The sequence below is a fragment of the Otolemur garnettii genome, unplaced genomic scaffold, assembly GCF_000181295.1.
Source record: "Otolemur garnettii isolate 467f Iridium unplaced genomic scaffold, OtoGar3 scaffold00037, whole genome shotgun sequence".
In the NCBI taxonomy this organism is placed as follows: domain Eukaryota; kingdom Metazoa; phylum Chordata; class Mammalia; order Primates; family Galagidae; genus Otolemur; species Otolemur garnettii.
The window spans coordinates 6,329,125-6,345,861 of NW_003852432.1; the positions used below are offsets into that span (position 1 = coordinate 6,329,125).

General features: G+C 36.6%; 1 protein-coding gene across 2 annotated transcripts in view; it reads left to right on the top strand.

Moving 5' to 3' along the window:
• The window catches only part of CADPS2 (calcium dependent secretion activator 2), a 499,168-nt gene that overhangs the window by 479,683 nt on the left and 2,748 nt on the right, over nt 1-16,737 (top strand). For both annotated transcript variants that reach the window (XM_003789780.2, XM_023513206.1), the window contains one exon: nt 12,853-12,957. In XM_003789780.2, coding sequence (XP_003789828.1) covers nt 12,853-12,957 — 105 coding nt within the window. The remainder of the gene's footprint in view (nt 1-12,852; nt 12,958-16,737) is intronic.

A 16,737-nucleotide genomic window follows, 5' to 3' on the forward strand; every position in this document is an offset into this window, starting at 1 on the left:
TTTCTATACAAAAAGTAGTCAAGTATAAAACGTGAAAATTAGGCCCCCCTCTGCCCAACCATGATTTTCCTGTCAGCATTCAAAATTAAATACTAATATCATTCCCATGTCATAGTCATTACTTTCTTTTTCCATCAATAGGAAGGGATGGATAATATAAGTTCAATGACAAGCTTGAGGCTGGTCGAGGTAATTAATTTCTCAGCGTTGCTATGTTGTACACCAGCCTACCTCACTGTGTACAAATTGTATATGATGTATTGGACTTTTTGGCCCCCCTGTGTTTTGGAGGAGCAACATTTCATTCATCTAACATGTTTGAACACTGTAGTTTAGCTGCTTCAATGAGGTATTTCCCAGACTTTATTCTGCTGTCAATTGTACATATTCCTGTTTTGTTTTACCTGTGGTATGTGGACTCGCACTGAAGTTGTCTGACTTCTTTTAAGACACTCAGACCTGTTCCTTATGTTGGCGTATCGCCCTCAGTAATGCCATAGGAAGCTTGCTTTCTTGCTCCTTGGCTATTTTTTTTTTTTCCTCAAAGTTTGTTTCTCTGTAAAATCTCTGCTCTCAGATTACAGCTGTCTGGTTCATTTGAGTTAATAATCCTCATTCTAATGTTAAGTTATTATTTGTAAGTGTAAGAATTTATAAAAAGGATCAACTTTTGATGTATGGTAGATGCCAAAATAGCTCTGGCAAGTCCAGACGCGGTTCAGAGGAGCCAAAGGCCCTGATTTGAATGTAAGCTGCTGGCGAATTAAAAGCTGAGAAACTTGAGAGAAGCGTGCCTAATTGCCTAGAAGAAACTCAACAAGAAAATGCATTGTAGCTTGTTGATCTTATTTCTTTGATAATTCAAAAGAATCCTTCAGAAATAGGTAGACTTCTTACTTAGATTCTTGAAATGTGATCGTGGTACACAATTGTCATTTGGCACATTCCCAGAAATACACATCTTTGCATGAGGCACCTGGACATATGTGGCAGGTCTGGTAGAATCAGCTAATTAACAACACAGGCTTAAACAGGCACCTCATCTGGCAGTGCAGTTAGTTGCCTGATGGTGCTCAGCAGGATTTGGTAGTGCTTTTTATTTTTCTATCCTAATGGTCTGCTGCCCACCTAATTCTGCCTTATTGTCAGTCACTACTTACCGCAGCTTGGGGCCCTCCCAGGAGGCTAAATTATTATCAAAGGATTAGGGAGATGTAGCCTTGCAGCTCTGACATTTCTGATTACTTGTCTATGCCAGAACACTAATTAGCTGTGACTAATTAAGAAAAATGTTCCTGCCATAGAAAACCATTTAAAAGAACTGAGAAGTAGAAAAGCAATTCAAAAGCTGAGCAGTGCTCAGATTTGCTGATGCTCTTTAGATTTCCACCAGAGCCTAAACTCACCTTTAATTGTGCTCAGAATTAAAAAAAACAATCCCCCATGCAAACTGATCAGAGGTTTTTGCTTGAGTAGGAAAAAGATGGTTGTTGATCATCTAAGTTCTCTTTAGCCAAGATAAAATTGTCTTTCATGGATGGAAGGTGACAAAACTTTCATTTACATACAGAAATGTTTCTAAATACCAACTACATAAATGTGCATTTGCATTCACCCAACCACATTAGTAATGAAGACTTCATAGTCATTTGGAAGTTATAAAAGATAGCTGATTTTACAAAAGATAGTTGAATTGATTCTGAGCAGCATGCTGATCATTTCGAAAGTACTTAATGTTAAAGGCATGCCTTTTTCACCTTTAATATGGTCTGGAAATTCTGACTCTTCCACGTTGAGCCTGGTTTTTCCGCAGTGACTTTGCATGCCTGCACTTCAGCTGGCCGCTAGTGCCCTATTAATGGAAGCGCCCAGCCCTCCCCTGAGACCAGCATCTCTATCAATGTTTTCATAGAGCTGATGGCTACTACTCTCTCTCCCTTCAGTCCTAACTTCATAAGCAAATGCCACGTGTGGCTTAAAGGCCATTGTCTGTGGTGGCTTTTTGTACTCCCCCTCTGGGAGCCACCCCCTCTTCAGACTGTCCCTGCAGACCCCTCTGCAAGATTGGCACCCTTCGCAAGTGGGCACACCAGGTCACCACTGTTGAGTAAATCTACCTAAAAAAGAAAAAAGGCGTCTGTGTGAAAAAGAGGCTGTCGTGGAAAGACCATCATTAGATGTGTGTACTGAATGCATTGAAACACTGTAAAATAATCTTCCAAGGTTCTCATAAACACCTAAACTCTAGAGAAAGCCCTCAATGTTTTAATCTTGGCTTAACCCTAGGTAAGAAATCATCTAAGCTTTGCTATCTTGATCTGGGCAAAATATTTTGTTCAGAAAAAAGACCATTTTCACCCCACTCACCTCGGGGTCTACATGCTGATTGTTAAACCCATTTCTCCTTTTCCTCTCTGTGGAGAACAAAAAGTGGGCAGCCAGCATCCTCCAGGAATAATCCTTCCTGTACATGAAGACTGTTATTAAGGCATCTGTCATACTTGTCCACTCCAGGATAAATAATCCCTATTTGTTTAACTTCACTTCATCGGCCCCCTTTCCTAACCCTTTAATCATCTTTGTGGCTGTCCTTTGAAACTTCTCAGAGTGTTTTCTGTCATGCTTAGGACTTAGAGTCAGAGATGCGATGCGGTGTTTGAATGCGGCTGAGCAAGTTTCTTGCAAGCTTTATTCCTACCCATGTATTCTGATATAAAACTCTCCCATAGTTTTGCCCTTCCTAGCTCCCTTAATTCAGTTCCGTATATTCCCTACATTTCTTTTTATTGACATCCCTATCAGAATTGACTCTCTTTGAGGTAGGCAGCAAACATGTGTTTGTTGATGTGGGATACCCATTCAGGTGATGTTTTTACATGTATAAAGTCTTTTTTTTTTTTTTTTTTTTGCAGTTTTTGGCTGGGGCCTGATTTTGAACCCACCACCTCCAGTATATGGGGTCAGCACTCTACCCCTCTTTGCCACAGGTGCTGCCCCCATGTATAAAGTCTTAAAAACAAATCCAATTCACTATTCATTTAGTATGTGTAAGAAATGGTGGTGAGTGTTGGTATTGGAACAGTAGGCCATTGGCTTTGTCCCTCGTGGTTGGGTGTCTCCGTCACAATGACTCAGTAGGCTTCTAATTAGAATAAAAACTTGAAACTTCTCATTAATTATTCATCAACCTGTGTTATTTATTGAACATTTTCTATAAGCCACACACTCTGCTAGTGGCTGGGAATACAATATTAAACAAGATGGACCAAGCCTCTGCCCTAAGGGAGCTTACATTCTGATGACTACATGGATCTTTTTGAGAGATTATTAATTTCCACTAAAATATTTCACTTTGTCACCTGTGCTGTGCAGATCAAAATAGAATAGTGATTATCTGCAAAATTGTTTATTTAATTATATCTGTCCTTCTATCTCTGTTTCCAAGTATATGATTAGAAACTTGCCAAAAGCTTCATGCCAACACACAGTGTGTATCTAGTTCTCAAAGTTCAACCTCACCTGCCCTGACTGTGAGAGAAAGCACAGTCTTCCTCTCTATCCTTCCTGGGTTCTTTGCTCAAAAGCCAGGCTTATAGCAGCTCTGAAAGAGCTCTCATTGTGTCTTAGACACAAGTCAATATTTCCACATCAACAATATTTTTCTGCCTTTTGTTAAAAGCAAGTCACAAGGCCAACAAGGATAGGAGGCCCCTGGAACATGTTGCTTAATCGGGAAAGCACAGGCAGCACAGCAGGCCACACTTCCACGCACTGTGACTTGGACACAGAGGACAGCTGTTTCCTCCAGCCTTACTGGCCTCAAAAAGTGATTTTAGAATGTTTCCCATTTGTTATAAGGAAACTGAAAGAAAAGAAAAAAACTGGTAACAGCTAATTCTCACGCCTGAGTTTTATCTTTAAAATAAGTTGTGCCGTTTAATAGTAGTTCTACAAGTCCAATATATTTTTTATCTAGATCCTGAATTATGGATTTAAAATACAATAGTGGCCAAAATCTTATATATAAATGCGCTCCATGGCCTCAGATAACTCCCAGGAATGGGTACCAGTACACACGAGCACATGCCAGAGCAGGAGCTCCCTACATGGGTGAGAACCCCTGAAGGGCTGGGTACATGAGTGTCTGAACTTGTAGGATTAGTGTATCTTTGTATGTGGGTGTGTACATGTGAACACGCACACACGTACCTCACTAGACGTGAGTTTATTAATTTATAGTCCTTTCTCACCTAAAAGGAAATTAGGCTGTCACATTTTAAACCCCATTTTAGCCCTGCATTAAATTTCTTTTAGCCAAATGCCATTGTTTGCTTTTCAGTGATTTTTTTATAACTTTGGCATCTATGAAATTATTTTTCTATTAATGAAACTCTTGGTTCAACACCACAGTGAATCTGTCTTCGGTATTCATCTCTTTCCTTTTCCTTTTTTATTTATTTATTTATTTTGAGACAGAATTTCACTCTATTGCCTAAATGGCCATGGCATTACCCTGTCTCACAGCAACCTGATATTCCTGGGTAGTTTTTCTATTTTAGTAGAGATGGAGTCTTACTCTCACTCAGGCTGGTCTCAAACTCCTGAGCACAAGAGATCCTCCTGCCTCAGTCTCCTAGGGTGCTCATTTATTCCTTTTTTATTGAAAAATTACCCTGCTGCTATTATATATATAGCATTTTTCAGTTATACATTTTAAAAACATTTAGTGCTTTAATTAAAATGGAATACCTGGTATATGCCAGACACTTTGCTAAGGGATAGATATAGCAATAAAAATAAGATTCAGTTATTGCCTTGTGGCTATGCCCAGCTGACTGAGGAAGAATACAGTGTATTGTGCAATATTTATATAGATACCTGCATAGAGTTTTAGGAGTAGAAAATATGTGAGCACCTGATTCTTCCTAGTAGGAAATATATTGGCTTTATGAGAGAAATGGTTAAGCTAAATCTTTTTGTTAAGGTTAAGCTAAGTCTTAAAGGCTAACATAAATCCAGCCAGAGAGAGGAACAAAAAAGCAGAGGGATGAGCATGTCCAGAAAAATGGTCTAGAGAAGCCCAAGGTGGCAGAGCTGCAGGTCATTCAACGTGCTGAAAAGGATCAACATGGCGTGCACCATGGCTCGGAGGAAGAGGATAGCTGCTTCCTCTATCCTCAAAAAGTGTCCTCAAAAAGTGATTTGGGGATATTTCCCATATTTTGTTTAAGAAAATAGAATCAAAAAGACATGGTAACAGCTAATTCTCAAGCCTGAGTTTTATCTCAAAATTAAGTTATTCCATTTAATAACAATTTTCCAAGTCCAGTGTATTTTTATCTAGATCCTGCATTATAGATTTAAAATGCAATATTTAGTATTCAAAATGAGCCATATGACAAATGAAAAGGTCATATTGCACAAATGAATCATTCCTAGACCATGTCTGTTCCCAAACTGGTATGTACACCACTACAATTGGATTGACCACTGAGTTCAGCCGAAACCATTGATTAGTCATTTCACTCAAATTATTTGCCAACCAGTGTGTATACCATCGTTGCTCACTGAATAGGGGAGTGGAGAACAGCCGAGTATCTGAAATTGTCACTTTATAATTACTACTCTTTTTAGCATCAGGAAAAAAGCAACAGAATAATCTTACGGAGGTACTTGCCCACTTGATGGTAGTAAATAATAAAGAATGGTGTTGATTTTAAGACCCTTCATGCAGTGGGAGAAAGAGGTAATGTAACATTACCTTTAGAACATTTTGGAATGAAATAATAGTGGACGGACAAGAGCTTGTGCCGTTACATGACAGAACAAGATCTAGTTCATCTGGAAATGTCTCAGTTATTATATTCATGCTTTTTGTTAGAAAAGAGAAACTATGGAACTCCAAAGACTGGGATTTTTTCCAGCATGCAACAAGCATTAATTAGGCACCTTTTGTATGCTACTCCTTCCATGTTCTCTTCCTTAACAGACATTGTGATACTCTCCTAATTTACAAACTTCCTGATGAAGTTAAAAAATGAAAATTGCCCTGAGTGTGACTCTTTGATTCAATGTGGAAGAAAATGGCATTATCAAATGCCATTCCATTCTGCATGTGTTTTCTTGTTATGGAAAAAAAAGAAAACCTAAGGATCTTTTTTTTTACATTGTACTGTTTTGTTATAGTAAAACAAATATTTTCCAGTGTTTTTAAGCATCAGGATGTCTGACACTTCAAAACAGGTCTTAACAGAGTAGGTAGGAGATGTGTAGCATATAGCCATTTATTTATCTTTAGAGGATTTATTTATATTAATACCTCATTATTGGCCTTACAGATGTGTTTGGTCTTTGTAAATGTGAATCACTTCAACCTACAAGAAAATTAGTTGGGCTTTACTTTTCTTCTTCTTATTTATTTATTTATTTATTTCAAGACAGAATCTCACTTTGTCACCCCTGGTGGAGTGCCATGGTGTCACAGCTGACAGCAACATCAGACTCTTGGACTTAAATGATTCTCTTACCTCTGCCTCCCGAGTAGCTGAGACTACAGATTATAGACTCCCGCCACAACACTCGGCTGTTTTTACAGATGAGGCGTCACTCTGGCTCAGGCCAGTTTTGAACCTGTGAGCCCAGGCAGTCCACCCACTGCAGCCTCCCAGACTGCTGGGAATACAGGCGTGAGTCTCCACGCCTAACCCAGCTTTACTTTTCTTAAGAGGCATCTTCTGTATTCACACACCATCCTGAATTATGATGACTGTCAGTGACCACCAGAAATGATAAAAATTTTCTTCTTAGTTTTCTGCTAGAAGCACCAAACTGCTCCTAACAATCAGAGATTTTATTGGCAGAACAGAAATCCAGATTGTTTTTCTAGAGGTAAAAGAAATAACACAATAGTTATGAACCCAGACTCTAGAGCATAAATATATTTTTAACCCTGCCACTTATTATGCTTATTGTATAAATTTGAATAACTGCTTAATCTATACTCAGTTTAGATAAACTCTACTTTTGTGAATTTACTTTTGAGTTATGCAAAATGGAAATAAAACGTCCACCTCATGAAGGTTGTAGTAAGAATTAAGTGAAACTTTAACTGAAGCACTTGAACTTCCTATGAAAGATAAAGAAAATGCCAGGAACCTTGATAATCAGAATTCCTAAATTATAACATTAGTAATAAAAATACCTCATAATTCTTTATAAATCTCATTTATTTCCCACTATACTTTTTCATTTTTACACTACAGCTGAACTTCACAAATATAGTATATCAGTGAAGTACTAAGAGGCCAAATAATTTAAATAAATTAAAAACAACAGAAAGTTCTAGAACCCTAGCCTTGCACTTTTCTTTATTCTAGAAGAACAAAGCTATATGGAAGCAGCATCAAAAAACAGAATGACAACTTGGCTTTTCCCTTCTGCTCATTTTTACAGGAATCACAAGCTCATCATGCCTATTCTTTTAATAGTCAAATTTAAAAGTCACAGTCTTTCTGTAACATATTCGAATCTTGTTATTTCCAAGTTAGATGCTTATAATCTAGCCAGCATATGACAGATGAGACACGCGAGGCAAAAGGGAAGCAACAGGCTCAGTCAAGCAAACAGCGCGAGAGGGACTGGCATTCCTGCCCTCCCAGGTCTGCGCTCAGGCCCTCTGTGTGTCCACAGCCAGCCCTCAGCTGCCACGTCCAGACTCAAGTCTCTGTCCTCCCCCTCGAGAGTGTCTGTGGGTCAAGCTGGGAATGTTGATAGGTTCAGGTTGGGTTGAAACCCTCTTGTCTTTTTAACCAAAATAGGCTGGTCTCAGTTTTCCTTAAATACAGCCCTTAAGCCTATTCCAAGCCAAAAAAAATTTCAGATTTAAAACTTTCAAAATGCCTGTCCTTTGGGAGTCTGTTTCGTGGAACAAGGTATGATAGTTTCAGTGAGATGCCTTGAATAGAGGAGCACATTGGCATGATTGTGTCAAATCTAATGTTAATACAAAATGTGCATGTTAGTGTTTAGAAATGGGAACTGAGTGAAGGAGAGCCATGAATTTAGTTACCCTGATAGATGTGCTCGCTGTTGACAAAATGAATCCTCAATGTACATTAAAGCTTTTATATTTACTTCTTCATATACTTGTGAATCTTCAGGGCATTAATGTTTATAAATGTTTTGTTGCTTTCTAAAGCTACTAAATGGTCCTAAAGGATGCCTTATATATATCAAAACCATCAGCATTTAAAAAATATATTGTTTGCTCTTTCCATCAGTTTAACTTTACATTTAAAAGTACATATAGCCTCTGTGTGGTTGTCTAGGTGTCACCGCATTTCAACACAGGGACTCAATTCTTGTCAAACAGACAGCTTCTCTTGAAATAAATGAAGAAAAACATACAGTATGTGAAAATTTAGCTGTTTCATGTCTTAGTGCACTAAGGAGCGTTGGTTCTTTCTCTTTCTTTCTCCCCCTTCTCGTTCTCCTGTTGGACACAAGCACAGCCAGAGAAGAATAAAAATACATCAACTACTCGCACTGATTCATAATCAATAAAAAGCTAAACACTTAAGCAGAAAACATCACAGATTTGTGCCCTAGCAAAGCAGCTATTTTTACCTTGCCATCATCATCAGAAGCCGCGTTCTGACAGAAATCATTTGCTTGGAGCAGCCACGTTGTACAAACCCTATGTGGTCTTGTGATTCAGATTTAGGAATATCAGCGTTCGAGGGGCTCAGGGCATTGTGCATTAGTATGTATTGAGACCTCATTCCAGGTGGCAAGCAGCTGGACTTTTTTAAAATAAAACTTCCAAAATAAATGTGAAGTGCTTGTATCTAGGCGATAAGTATTATATTTAATTGAATCATCCTCAAAATGTTATAAATTAGGCAAAAAAAAAGAGGAGTTGTGCATATTTAATATATTTGTTTTGTATTTCCACTCTTCAACAGAATAATGAAATTCCTTAACTACTTCTCTTTAACTTGCATGAAGAAAGCACGGTATGTTGCTAAATCTCTTTTCACCAGCTCTGCGGAGAAACAACTTTAATCCTTGTTAGAAAATTGCCGAGTCTGGGACTGACAAAGAGCTCATGCTTGTTCTATTGTTAGTGCTCCCTGGCCCCAAGAGCAGAGCCCTTTACAGCTGCGTGGATCCCGCCCGGCTCAGCTGCACTATTTAGGAGAGAAGGTTTGTCAATTTCTATTGACAATGGAGAGAGTTTTTCAGGGCCTGTAGCAGTGCTGACACAGTTGGGGATCAATGCCAGCCATTCAGACTGCACCCTCTTTCATTGCTTTGGTTTGTTAATTCAAGACTAAAGGTCCACTGAGGGGGTTCAGGGTGTTTAAGAAAGCTGATGAACTGTTTAAGAAAGCTGATGAACTGCAAGCATTTATAGCCCTGGTGTGGCAATTTCCATAGTCAGTGGCAACTCCTGGCACTGAGGGAGCTATGTCCTTGTTGACCCTCTTGTTATTAAAAATGCACAAGTGCTGCGCTTCTCAATATTTCAACACTCTTTCATTGTCAATACCACCTTCTGAGCCCTTCAGCTTGTTGCTTGCTCTAAAGATCTTCTTAGATTGGGTTTGAAAACTTCACCTTAAACACTAGATTAGACTGATGTTCTGTTTTCCGTGCTCCTGTTGATTTGTTGAGCCTTCCCAGGGCTGGAAAGCAAGTAGCAGCTTGATGGGGAGACGGGCTGCTAATATGATTTACCAGTCTACAGTCATGCACAATAAGTGTGAATAAATACAGGGGTCTCACAGAGTCAACCCTAGCCTTTCCTTTTCTTCTATTTTTGCTTTAAAAGAGATATCTCAAGAAAATGAAGTAACGCATGCCCTTACAGGAGTTGAATGAACCACAAAAAGAAAAAGGGAAAAAAAAAACACATATCTTTCACTGAAGTGGTAGGCGCTGTCATGGATAGATGTAGGAAAAAACCTTGTAAAATATACACTTACTGCTTTATGCCTGTGCAGAACAACACAGAGAATGAAGCAGCGAAGCCGTACCCATGACTCCAGTGTGAGCTGCAGTGACCTGCCTGTCATCCCTGAAGGGAAAGTGGGTAGTCAGTCAAGTTGTTTGATAAAATTCACTTCTCCAAAATGAGAAGACAGCTTCTAACATACCGACCTTACTATACATTCACCTTGTCAAATTGTTGTTTCTTATTTCGGGGGTTCTTTTTGGAGGGCGGGTTGGCTTGGTTTGGTAGGTAGAGGGAGGCAGGGAGTGACGCTAACCAATCTTTGACTTTTTTTTCAACATGAAAAACTGGGACCTACCATACTCAGTCTTAAAAGAACATATTCTAGCCCCAGAAATAAGCAGGTGCTAGATGTTTCTGCTTGGTGGCGTGGTTTGTTGGTTTGGGTGGGGGGTGTGTGTTCAAGTTTCAACTTATATAAACATAAACAGTCATAGTGGGATTTTGTTGTTAGCCTGTTCTTAGTGGCAGAACCGCTTCCCTCATCATTTGCCTGAGGTAGCTGAAAGCCTTCCTCAAAGCGCTTTGATTTATGAACCCAAAATATCCATTCTGACCTGGTAAGATAATTTTTCTTAGAGATGTTTTTAATAAAGCAATTTACTTGCCTTCGAAGTAAGATGATGGTAAAGTGGCTAAAACATTTTACCTCACAAAAGTTTTTTCTCTATTTTTCATAGTTCACTTTAGGTCATTTTATTCCCAAATTCTTTTCCTCTAAATTTACAAATTTTGGCATTATGTTAAAGAAGTTATATTAATGATTTCTGTGCTACATTATGTGTCCTGAATCATAAATACCATTTATGTATAGCAGGAAAACAAAGTCAACTTTGTTTAAAATCATTTAAGGATTTTTAAGAACATAAAGATGCATATGGAGTAATTTTAAGAAAAAGTTTTCATTTTTCTCAAATTTATACAACTTATCATGAACATAGTAACTGCGTACTCTGTCAGGCAGATGACGAGTTTGTTATGTTAGCCGTTCTACAATACATTCTCTGCCTCAACAGAAAAGAAAAATTTACTATGCTTTGCAGAAGGGCTATAATTTTAAGAGTTGCATACATTGTGACATTGTGGCTTTCAAATTATCTTGGGGGGGGGGCAGTGAGGGTCCTAATTCAGGGTTCTCACATTCTATCTCACAATGCTTGTGAGTATTTACCTGTATTAAAATAGAACTCAAGAAGTTGACACTTCAAATTATTTGAAGTAAGGAAGGATAGAATTTAAATGTCAGAAACTAAAGTCTCTATGAAAGATTTTCAGGCTAACTTTACTAACAGTTTATTTAAGAGTTTAGTTGTGTAGGTGTCTTATTTTATAAAAATATTACTGATATTTGTGTATGTCTTAAAAAAAAAGAAAGTAACCATTAGGAAGGTACTAAATTAGGTGCATGAATAGTGTATTTTTTAAAAAACAACAGCCCCACATTTTAAAATGCTGACATTTTTAATTCATCTTTTTAATTGATAGTATTTATTGAGAATTAGTTATTCACTTTTAATTAGCTTATATCATTGTATGCATATATGTTCAGTTCACTGACAAATAAAAATAAGTGTGATGAAATGTGAAACTCATTTTTAATTGTTATTTAAAATACCATTTCTTGTTATAATAAATCATGTTAGAACAATGTTAACAAATACAAATCCTTAAGATTACACTTAAAAGTTGAATTTACTATTTTATTATGTGGAGAAAAATTTGTTTGTAGATTTTTTTTCCTATGTGTGAATACCTAAGAATGTATACACACATATACAATCTGAACTGTCACTAGGTTTATGTATATAAGTAAGGCACAAAATCCTTCTTTCAAAAACTCTTTTATAATTTCCTAAAGGTTGAATGGACGTTGCTGTTTCTCAGAGTTTTTTTGAGTGAGTTATTCTCACAGTATAACCTAAACCTACCTCTAGCACATTGTCACTGAATCCCTTAAAATGTCACCTCTGATGGCATATTTCCTTTTTTAAATAAAAAATAGGAACAAAATTTCTTCTTTTTTGATAATCACAGACATTATATAGAAAATTACATTAGAGAAGGATTTCTGTTTTTCCCTCAAAAGAGTGGTAAAACACAGAGAAAAACTATGAACCCTCTCCAAACTCTTGCAAAATGAAATGATCCTTTCTTAATTTGGTCAAGTGACACCTACTTTGTGATTCTTATAAGACCCCAGAACTGCATCTTGATATGTTCCTTCCTAAGATCTCAATAAATCTTTAGTTTACGTGGCTTTAAAATGTCTTGGCAAATACTTAACAATCAATAGTAAGTAAAGGTGTGATTGAGGATGACTGTTTAGTAAGTTGTGGTTGTTTTTTGCCGTTACTCCTTTAAAGCGTTATTTTTAAATATTGATCCCATAACTTATGGCATAACACATCATCTTTTTGATTTTACATAACATGCAGGCTAACAGAAAATTTTCTTTTGAGACTAATTTACCTCCTTTTCCTGCTGCTTGGCAATCCATTTAGTCCTATAACATATATTTAGTACCCATTGTTCCCTACAAATTACAAAGCAGGCCACTAGCAGGCAAAGTGCAAAAACACTGTTTCCATGAATATGTTACAGCTGAAAGACTGTAATGCTAATTCATGGAAAGAACAGCCCAGGTCAACTTAGCAGATTTTCTAGCAAAACATACAATTCTGTTAACAGGAAATTATAGCATTATTGACTTCAAGTGCTGATCTGTGGTCATTTCAGAGTGTTTCATTACCCCCTCATTACTGAATCTGTTAAATGAATACTGCAGAGGTTGTTTTCTTCTTTGTCCTCCTCCCCTCTGCCCCAACCCTTCCTTCCAGCAATGGTACAGCAGTTCCATGAAAGTCATTTGCCTGTGGTTGGCTGATAGATTAGACATCCAGCTTCATATTTACCAGCTGAAGACGCTCATCAAGATTGTGAAGGTAAACAAAATGTGTTTAGATGTGAATTACTGGCCAAGCCATAAAGAATAATGGGAGGATATTGACATACAAGAAAATCCTATTTGATGTAACTGAGTGAAGCTAAGTACTGAAAAAGCATCGCTTATGAGCAGCGATATGTGGCTGTTTACTTCCATTTTCAGTTAGACTGGTAAATAAACACAAATGTACCTTTTTGTACTAATAAATAAAAAATACTTCCTCGCAAGCAAACACATTTTAATCACATTTTACATGTATAGAAAGCCACTAGCATATTTACCTGACTGTAGTAGGTCCAAAATTTTGCATCAATTGTTTTATGTATATAAATGTTTTCTCACAATACATTTACTTTATTAGGATTACCATTATGAGGCCTTTTGAACTGTATTTGCCAAGAGAGTAAGGAGAGTCTCTATAATTTTATTATATCCTGGTACAAAAGCAATAGATTGTCACTGACTAAATTCTTTGGAAAGTATATTCCTTCTTATATGCAAAAGCCAGTCAGTTCGAGTGTTGGAGACTGTCCAAAACTACTAACACAGATGTCATATAAGTTCAGCAAGGCCATTTTGAATTTTACTCTTCAAGAGAAAAGGTAATAACCTATGTGTTATATTTAGTGCGTAAGGGCTTTAAAATAATATATTTATTCAACATAATTGCTCATACTTTGTAAATTCTAATGGAAGCATAAAACTTAAAAGTTAACTTTTTTTTTTAAATTGAAACAGAAATTCCATTAAACATAGGGCTGAAAACAGAACTTTAAGCTATGGAGAAAGAATTGCTCCTTTGAACAGAAGACCTTTGCTTCCATTTTAGTTCATTTATTAATGGTACATATGTGTGTGCGCCTATATAAGTAATGTATATATATGCAGTTATGTGTATGCATGTATGTATATGAATATTCATAAACACACATACATATGGAGTGGTTCTCAAAGTGTCATTGTGACCTAGCATTTTCATCATCATTTGAGAACTCATTAGGCCCTCACCCTCTTGGCCCCCACTCTAGACCTAATTATTCAGAAACTCAGGGGGTGGGGCCTAGAAAGCTATGTATTAACAGTCCCTTTAGATCAGTGGTTCTCAACCTTCCTAATGCCTCCTAATGCTGCAACCCTTTAATATGTGATGGTGACCCCCAACCATAAAATTATTTTTGTTGCTACTTCATAACTGTAATTTTGCTACTGTTATGAATAGTAATGTAAATATCTGATATGCAGAATGTATTTTCATTGTTACAAAGGGGTCACAACCCACAGGTTGAGAACTGCTGCTTTAGATGATTCTAATACATGCTAAAGTTTGCAAAAAACCACAGGGTTATACCACTAAAAGAAATTTCTATCTACCTTTTTTCAATTTTTTTTCTGGGTTCCTGCAGTTTAATTAGAAATAGAAACTCTTTGGTACCACACACACACTTGTTATCATATTAGAAAGCCTTACAAATAGAAAAACTCTGTTCCAAAGTCAGAAATTGGCAAATCTACTGGAATGTAGAACCAGACCTATAATTTCACAATAATGGCAATTATGATTTATCACAAATGGCAAGTAAAATTATAGCCACCCACAAATGTTTAATACTATATAGCTAGCTATACATTTTATGTCAATGCAAAAAATACCTTTGATCCAGAATGCTTTTTACTTGGTGTTATTTTACAAAGAAACTGAAAGAACAATATGATGGGTTCATATTTGGCTTACCTTATTCTCTATTGTTTTTTCTTTGTTTCTGTAAATGTGCCTGGAAGAGCCTTCAAATGAAGTTTGTTTTTCATAGAAGAGAATCAGGATAATGTAAATTTACCTTCGAAGTACATGTTAAGGTTGCTGTCTATGTGACGATTAATATTAGGATTAGCCAGTTATCTGTGTGATAAGCCATGTTTTCAAGTTAATGCCCACTGTGCTCAGAACCCTGTAAGTTACATATTAAGCCAACTCGTATTAGGTGATAGATTGTTCTTTACTTCATTTATAGAATAAAAACCTCCAAATTTTATTACCCTTTCATTTGTTTCATTTTAATATTCTTACATCTTTACAGTTAAAGATCAAGCATTAGTGAAATAGTTTCAGTTGTATTGAGGTATAATTGACAAATAAAAATTGTATATCTTCAAGATAAACAATGTGATTATAGCTAATAACGTTTCGTGTTCTTGAAATTTGCTAAGAAAGTAGATCTGAAGTATTTTCACCAGTGAATATTTTAGCATAAAAGAACAATTCATAAGTTCATGAATTAGATGATGACATTTCCATTGTACTCTAAGCCAATCAGTGTATCTGATTTTGATATAGACTTCATTATGGCCTTCAATAGTCAAGACTGATAAATATGAAATTAAATTCATGAATATGTTAGGATTTACATGTTTTGCTTCTTACAAGCAAGTCCCCAGTCTCAACCAATGCTTTCTTGAGCTGATAGATTTAATCACGTTAGAGGATTCTATTTAATAATTAGAAGTGATTATTTTCACAATGAAAATCAAGATAAATTAATCTTTCAGTGTTCTAATTGTTTTTTATTTTGACTATAAACAGACTTTCGTTAATTTCATACATAGATTCATTAGTCTTCAGAACTTGTATGGTTTTGTTCATGATGACCATTTTCCAGTGAATTTAAATAACATTAAATTAAATAACACACATACAGAATTGTCAAGGCCCACGTGCAGGCTTTCCCTCCACTTAGACGTGGACTGCACATTATAGCTGAGTTGTGCATTCTACCCCAAAGCCACGTTACTCGACCCCAGCAGTCCAGGGCCTACTGCCTACAGGCATTGTCATTCCTCTATGTTCAGGGAGACCCAGACATCATCAAAATTTATGCGTGATATGTATAATAGCCACCTTTGCCCTACAAAGATACTTAGAGAATTGGTTTGTTCATGTTGCTCAGAAGAAAACAAATCCCAATAAGCTTTCCAGAAACATTTAAGGACTGTGACATTATTTTTAAAGTTGTAACATCAGAATCATTTATTTGGAGAGAGGAAAAGTAGACTCTTCAAATAATCAAAATGGTTGTTGGATGTGTGTTCTCCCTAGTGGTCATATGATAAGACATTTCAAAGCAGTTATGTAAATCAGCTGTTTCTTTTACTAGGGGAAAAGAAGAAAAGGGAACAACACACTGTAGCAGGCATTTATCTCAATAAGAGCCAACCAAATGTTCATGGAAGCCACAGAAAGTGTCCAAGTGTCAATAACATCTTATGAAAGAGAAAGAGAGAGAGAGATTGAGATTGCAAAGATATCTGCCCTGAAACTCACCTAACTGGTTACTGCTTGCAAATGGAATAAGAAAGTTTTCTGGACTATAAAACTACAATTCAAATCTGTCCTGTCCAACTTACTGATAATTAAGCTAAATCAAAGGAAAGTCACTCCACTAAAATAAGAAAGTCAGGCTCACAGACTCAGTATGTAATTACTGGGAGGATAATACTTTCTATTAGGTACATGATCTATAGATGAACATGGTGTTTAACATTTTTAATCAAATTTTAAGACAGTAATAGGAACAAACACAAATTGCCAAGGTAATAATGCGGTGTGTCTTACCAAATTATCTAGGTAAAACTTGATTTTTGGTCACTTCCTGGCTCTTATGCAATTTATCTAATAACTTACAACTTAGAGAAAGAATAAGAGAATACAAGGTTGGTGAATTGTATGTGTCTTAAAGTTTTAAAATTTAAGTGAAAATAGGTTTGATCGCTTTAGAAAAAAATT